General features: G+C 42.3%; 1 protein-coding gene across 1 annotated transcript; it reads left to right on the top strand.

Moving 5' to 3' along the window:
• Nucleotides 1-6606: 6606 nt before the first annotated feature.
• On the top strand, nt 6607-7389 carry LOC126195532 (uncharacterized). The gene has a single exon (XM_049934159.1). It carries the CDS (start codon nt 6607-6609, stop codon nt 7387-7389), a length of 783 nt encoding a protein of 260 aa, XP_049790116.1.
• The last annotated feature ends 623 nt before the right edge of the window (nt 7390-8012 follow it).

Genomic DNA, 8012 nt, shown 5'->3' with positions numbered 1-8012 from the left:
TGTTACAGAATCTCTGTTCCAGTCCAGTACATTAATAGATACTTCTACATCTTCAGGATTATGAGATATAATTACGATACTCTTTGTGTTATTGGCAAATTCAATACACTGAAAGGGATGTTGGATAAAAATATATATCTACTCATAAACTGCTGTAACGGGATATGCACTGCTTGAGAGAAGTATGTAAAGCTCCATTATTTAAAGATCAAATTTAGCTCCAGGTTAATAAAAGAAACCAGTGTCTATAATGTTTTTGCAGACATCAGCGATAAACTTGGGGTTCAGATCAGTCTATCTGTGGAGTACTCTATAGTCAGAAACATATAAAGTTAGTCATTTAAGATAATAAGAACTGAAATACTTTTCTCGTGAAAAATTATTTGTAGTTTGGGAAGAATATAAACTTAAGTATGTTTTTAGATGTGGGATATATTTTCGAGAGTTTTTGGTACATTAAACTATAGGTCGTAAAAACTGTATAAGCAGCTTAGGCACTTTTGCACATTGTGACAATTTACACAAATGAAATTTTCTCTCTCCAGTGGAGTGTGCGATGATATGAAACTGTGTAGTGGACTGAGACTCGAACTTGGAACCTTAGCCTTTCATGAGCAAGTTCTCTACTGACTGAGCGACTCCAACATGACTCACAGTCCATTCTCCGAGCTATACTTCCGCCAGTTACTCGTATTCTACACTACAAACTTCACAGGCGCTCTCCTGTGAAACTTGCAAGACTAGCACTCCTGGAAGAAAGGATGCGCAGACATGGCTTAACTGAAGTCTGTAGGATGTTTCCAGAACGAAATTTTCACTCTACAACGGTGAATGCGTTGATATGAAACTTCCTGGTGAATTAAAACTGTGTTCTGGACCAAGACTCAAACTTGGGAGCTTTGCCTTTCTCTGGCAAGTGCCCTGCCAACTGAGATACCCAAGCATGACTCATGATCCCTCCTTAAACGTGGGGCTGGCGGAAGTAAAAATTTGAGGATGTGTCATGAGTAACACTTGGTAGTTCAGTCAGTAGAGCACTTGCCGACTTAAGACAAAGGCCTTGAGTTCGAATCTCAGTCCAGCACTTGGATTTAACCGATCAGGAAGTTTCAACTTACCCAAGATTAAAAACTTTACTAATCAAAAACTCTAAATTTCGCGCAGAATGAAGCAGTTCCTTATCCTAAAGGTCAATGTAAGCTTTTGCTGTCTGCCACCAGGCAGTGCTATGACCTGCAACACAAGGCCAGCTGAGTGCAATTGATTGGCTCACCCAATCGGCACCAAGATTTGCTGTCCCTAGACACAACTGATAAAGCGTTTCTAATAATGCCTCTGGCACTTTGTTTAAAGAAGAAGAAAACAAGACTGTGGTCCAGGGAATGGTTTAAAATGAGAGATAAATATGCACATGAAAACCTGTTAATGGAAATGTTACACTCAGAATAAGATGATTACATGAAGTTACTGCTGATGCTCAGTGAAACATTTAACAACATGTTTAAAGTCACGTCACCCTCAAATTGAACAGGAAGACACATGTATGCAAAAAGTTATTCTCTTCTACTTGCTCTTCTAATGACAGTTCATTAAAATACCACAACGTAGTAACATGTAGCCCACATCGTCCATGGAAGAATCGAAATTACGTTTTATTTTAGTCCATTGCACTCTCATTTGTATGTATGCTAAAAGAGTGATTTTGTTCATAACCTCTTCCTCCGAAATATATGGCTGGGAAAGATGTGATACCTACCTCTACTGCTTTATCCTTGAATGTTGTTTTCATTGTTGTGGGAACTCAGGATACAGTGAGACAAACTGTAAAACAAAACAGTTCTTCACTAAACATATGCAACGAATCATTGACACAAACAACATCCACCATTCTGTCAAACTTTCCGTCAATCAAAATTTCTCACAAACATGCTCGATACTTGACAAGTATGTCAAACAGCACCATACACATTCAAATATTTGGCAAGCATAGTTAGATTTGACAAAATGTTGTCAGTTACATGAGGTCTTTAAACTCTCGTGGAGCGCAGTAGAACAGTATTCCTGCTGACATCATACACATTAGTCAATAGCAGTGATACCTCCCAGAACAACCTACCTGATTGTTTCTATTGCCTTTGGTACAGACGGGTTCATACGACATAACTAATGTGACGCCACAGAATGTAGCTCTCTCTAGTGGTACCATGAACTACCGTTCACATAGGATGCCACAAATTCTACTAGTTTCACAGCTTTCAACATGGTGTCAAATAAAAAGATATGGGTGATTTTTTTGTTACAGTAAAGGTTATGGCATTAGAGCTGTGACAAGAGTTCAATACAAGGAAGACAAAGCCTACATCTTATACCTGAAAATATATTTCATGCAGAGATAAATCAGGGACCACAAACACATCTATAAAATAAACAACACTCAGAGACGAAAATGCTGTCTGCTATGGTAAACTAACCAACTGCTGGCATGTAAACATCATCTGCAGATGCACCAATCTTCTAAGAGTCTTACTGTTTTTTTACTACGCGCATTCCTAATAACTAATTTTTAGTTTAACATCACACTTCGGGGCTATTTTCCACATATAATATAATCTACAATTAATCTAGTACTTGATATCATAAATCATGACTCGCATTTTTGGTTACATATTAAGTTTATTTTTTTCTTCCAAAAATCTTTAAGGATTATGGGCTAGGCCTACACCATTGGTTTTCAAATATTTCATGCAGGTCCACCCACCCACCCACCCACCCACCCACCCACACACACACACACACACACACACACACACACACACACACACACACTGCTACAGAAAATTAAACACAGGTCGTTGTTCTTGTAGTTCCAGAAGCTGCGAAAGTGTACCTGCCCACCACTGTTTTCACTTTATTCAGTAATAAAATGAAAACATGCTGTAATCAAATGGAGCACGGAAGCAATTACCCCCAGACAACTGCGGCAGAATGCCCATGTTTCGAAATACATCCACAAGCGAACACTGGTTGAAGAAAAGTGGGGTAACAAACTACGACCAAGTTGAACCTTTAGTGGTATGAGAAAACTTGTGTGCCCAAAGTTGCGTCACTGAAAACCAGGAGTTCACACATGCAGCTGTGTTGCAACTGCGGTATGCCACTAGTTGTGGGACACTTTAACTGCGTGTGTGAATCCAGCTTAAGGATACAGGGAACTTTATCGGCTCAATATTATGTAAAAATCAACACCTACTTCTTTCAGGCACTGTTTATAAGGTATATGTTTTACAGATTTTTTCATGATATCAGGTAATGCAGCACACTTTCTGAACAAATTAGAAATATTTTGAATATTTTTGAACCTGTTTAGGGTTATTAAAAATTGCAAAGAAATTTATGCATTTTTCCAAAATGGTTCCTCAAATTGAGGTGCCATTGAATCCAATGTTATACATTTGAAGTAGATCAAATTTTTACCAGATATGCATGACATGGTGGCTGAGGTGCTAGACCTATTTAATTCCACCTATTATGTGTATTACAAGGATAAAAATATCACTTCTTACATTTTTATAATTTATTTTCCTAGTAAAAATATTATTTTTTCTATAACTTAGTTGATTCTGCAATAAAGCTTAGGTCTACTACTGTCGGGGAATGAAGACTCCTACGCCATCTGTTGGCTGTACTATTGGGTCTGTACATTGTGCTGCCCTCTGCAGCGGATATATTTCAACTGTAACTGTAAAATGGACGTGTGAGAATAAAGGTGTGTGTGAGCAGAAGTTTTACTGTGTCCTTGATTTCACTAGTGTGTAGCAACATTTTGGTGCCGAAACCTGGGAGAACATGAAGAGATAGCGTGCTACTACACATTAAAGAGGACTCGACGCCGGCGGAGAAGGTTTTGAGCGACTTCAATCTCAAAATCCGGTCACGTCACGCCACGTTCAGCTCACACAGATAAGTTGCGGCATTGCTCTGAAACTGTAGCAAAGGACACTGCGTGGCGATTGATTTGTATGTGATGTTACTTGATGCATGTTTGTTGGTGGCGGAGCAATAGAGGGCAGTTGGCGTATTATTTGCAAAGCACAAAGGGGACTTGCTAAAGTATTGGTAGACTGCAGTGCAATCTGTTAGCAACAGCGACCACTACTAAAGGTCGCGGAAGTTGAAAACTGCACGGTCGCGCCATCTCTTGAGAACTACAAACATCACTAGGGGCTGCTAACGGTTCACACTCCAGGACAGCGCCATCCCTTAGCGATAGCATCCAACTGACCTTGAACGCACTCTCGCGACAGAAAGCAAAACCACCAACTCACCATGGCAGAAGCAGTAGCTACGAACTTGGGGAGGCTGCGCCGGAAGCGGACGACCTTGCGATCGAATGCGACGCGTTTCGTCAGCAAAATAAACGCCTTCGATGGTTCTACAGCTGCAGAAGAAGTAGAACACTTGCAGGAACGCCTACAGGAAACATTAGAAGAGTTGACCCGACTCAACGATACAATACAGGACTTGCTGGATGACTCTGAATACGAAGCCGACACGGAAGCTTGTGAGGAATATACTGATAAATGCAAATGCGCCCTCCGAAAGGCGAAAGGCCTTCTAGGAGGAGCACGCTCAAGAGACAGAAACGCGACGTCAGCGGCTCAACAACACGCCTGTATGGACATAAAATTGCCTACTATCAAACTGCACGCATTCTCAGGGGATATAGAAGCTTGGCATCGATTTTGGGAGCAATTCACAGCTTCCATAGACGAGAATGCGATGGTGTCAACAATGAACAAGCTTGTATTCCTCCGTGGTTACCTTGATGGGGAACCTAAGGACTTGGTCGATGGGATTGCTGTTACAGCCGATACATATGAGCAGACTAAGCAAATTTTGAAATCCAAATATGGGGATAGGAACAGAATTATCCAAAGTCACCTGGATTTCTTGGAGAATCTTAACACTTCGACTTCAGGCAGTCCAGAGGCTCTCAATTCTACCTACATTGAGTGCCATAAGCGCATCCAAGCACTACGAGCACTAGGAGAAAATGTGGACTCTTATGGGAGAGTGCTTGCACCCAAACTTCTTCGAGCCTTTCCTGAAGAAATTTGCAAAAATTGGCTTGTTCATGCCCGAAGGCAAAAGATTGAAGAAGGGAACCTCACCCACCTTATGGAGTTCTTAAATGAAGAGGTGGAAGGAGCTATCAACACACGCAAAATTCGTGGAGATATTGTACCACACGAAAATTACGTACCAACTTCATCTGCCTTCCATGTAAAGGTTAAAACGAAGAGGGACAAGAAGAAACAACAGAATTCGGAGCCCTTCTGTGTGTATTGCGGCGAAAGAGGGCACTGGGGCCAAGACTGCCAAAAGATTGTAAGATTGCAGGCAAGAATCGACGCCCTCAAGACAATGAACCGTTGCTTTCTATGCCTGAGACGTGGCCACAACAGAAATCACTGTTTCAAACGGGGAAAGGCGTCCTGTGCGAAATGTAAGGGGGAGCATCACATTTCTATCTGTAGTAGCCATACCACAACAGTAAATAAAATTGAAACTATGACTTCTAACTTCACATACCTGCAGACTGCTTATGTGAGTATCACAGGACCCACTGGTAAGAGCAAACAGACACGTGCCATCCAGGACACAGGGAGTCAATCGAGTTTCATTCACCATTCACTGATCGAATCTCTCCAACTAAGTGTCATTGGAGGCACTACTCTCGAGATAACTACTTTAGAATCCAGTTACAGTTCATCACTCTCAAGGAAGAAGGTGCAGTTTAATATGATGGGATGCTCCACTAATTCCCACATATCAGTAACAGCCTTTGAAAGCACAAATAATTTTTCACAGCAACCAACAGTGCCACAAGATGTAGGAGATATGGCCTTGAGGGGTGGTACACCACTCGCAGATCCTAAAGGAGACAGTGAAGATCTACCTATTGAGATCCTGATTGGAGCTGATTATTACTGGAGAATCGTGATTTTGGAACAACCAATCAAGGTATCACCATCATTGGTTCTTCTCCCAACAATCTTTGGATATGTTCTCAGTGGAAACAGATCTAGCACCACCATCAACAGAGCAACTGTCAACTTTATTCAGGGCAGCTGCAGTGATATATCTGATGAGTCAGTGCGCCGATTTTGGGACCTGGAGACAATCGGGATAACAGGACATCAAGAGCGAGCATTAAAACCCATGGACCACCCTATTTATCAGGAATTCCGAGAATCATACTGTGTGGAATATGGTCGCAGAGTTGTATCTCTGCCTCGAAAGAAGGATATGCCTCTCTCCTGCAACCGCACAACTGCTGAAGCGCGTCTTCACGCCTTACAACAAGCTGTTAGGAGAGTTCTTCACTCTTGCCTACCATGCAAGATAATACACAGTCGCCGGTATGAAGAGATGGAGGCCCCACTACCACTGGACAGAGTTCAGCCTTCAAGACCATTTGCAGTAACAGGCATCGATTTTGCCGGACCATTATATGCTAAATCTGGACATCAAACAAAAAAGTCTTACATGGTCCTATTCACATGTGCAACAACACGGGCCATTCATATTGAACTTGCAACTGACATGTCCACTGACAGATTTTTGATGGCCGTGCAACGCTTTGCAGGACGTAGGAGCCCACCAGTCACTGTCTACTCAGACAATGCTACAACATTCCATGCAGCCAACTCAGAACTGGCAGAGCTTTTCAAAACCAAGCAGCATACTGACGTACAGCTCTACTGTGCCCACCATGGAATCACTTGGAAATTCATACCACCACGTGCGGCTTGGTGGGGAGGCTGGTGGGAACGCATGATAGACTCAGTCAAGCGCTGCCTGAGGAAAGTTCTTGGTCGCTCCCAGGTGGATGAAGAGAGCTTAAACACCACCTTGATCAGCATAGAAGCCGCAATAAACTCACGACCCATCACTCAAGGAGAGAGCGACACTGCATTGACGCCAGCCCACTTTCTAAATGGTGGGAAATTAGTAACAATTCCATGTGGACCAGAGCCAGCAACTAGAAAGGACCTTGCCAAGGAGTTCCGACTCAGACAAAAGGTCAATGACGACATCTGGCGCAGGTGGAAGACAGAATACCTCCTGCTGCTAAGACAATATCATGAGGCGAAGGGATACCCTTCGCAGAGGAAACCGAGAATTGGAGAGGTTGTTCTGCTCCAAGAAGACAGCAAACCACGGCACTTGTGGAAGAGGGCTGTGGTAGAAGAAGTGCGGCATGGCAGAGACAGTAAAATACGGTGCATCATCCTCCGCCAGCCAGATGGTATGAAGATCTGTCGACCGGTCCAGCTGGTCATCCCCCTCGATATGGACCAGGGTGGGGAGGATGTCGGGGAATGAAGACTCCTATGCCATCCGTTGGCTGTTCTATTGGGTCTGTACATTGTGCTGCCCTCTGCAGCGGATATATTTCAACTGTAACTGTAAAATGGACGTGTGAGAATAAAGGTGTGTGTGAGCAGAAGTTTTACTGTGTCCTTGATTTCACTAGTGTGTAGCAACAACTACATAAGGATGGACTATTGCAAGTTACAGAAAAAAATTAAAGCAATGCTTTACAAACTTTAGGAAATATTTGTACCAGAATTCTGAAAAATACAGCTTGTGGGAAATTGCAAATGAAGATACGAGTCCAATTACACTGTGCCTCAGAACATTCCTGAAGCATATTCTTCAACATGCAGCATTTCTTCACCTTCGAGGTTCCTCTTGCCGTTCCTTTTAGCACTTCTTGCTTCTTTCGTAACTTGAAGAGCGATTCTTTCAGTTTCATGAACTCGTCTGTCACACAGAAGCAATAGACCTTCAATATTAGAGCCATATTTTATGCCTACATTTCTCAGCACTTCCAAACTTCCTATCACTGAAACATATCACTTCATCTAGTACACCAACTTCTAATGTATTTAGTCCTACAAAAACATTCTTGGGTAATCTTTCCCATATGCAATGGTTGAAACTTC

The sequence above is a fragment of the Schistocerca nitens genome, chromosome 7, assembly GCF_023898315.1.
Source record: "Schistocerca nitens isolate TAMUIC-IGC-003100 chromosome 7, iqSchNite1.1, whole genome shotgun sequence".
In the NCBI taxonomy this organism is placed as follows: domain Eukaryota; kingdom Metazoa; phylum Arthropoda; class Insecta; order Orthoptera; family Acrididae; genus Schistocerca; species Schistocerca nitens.
Note: the sequence above shows the minus strand (reverse complement) of the source record. Positions and strands in the feature narration are given on the sequence as shown.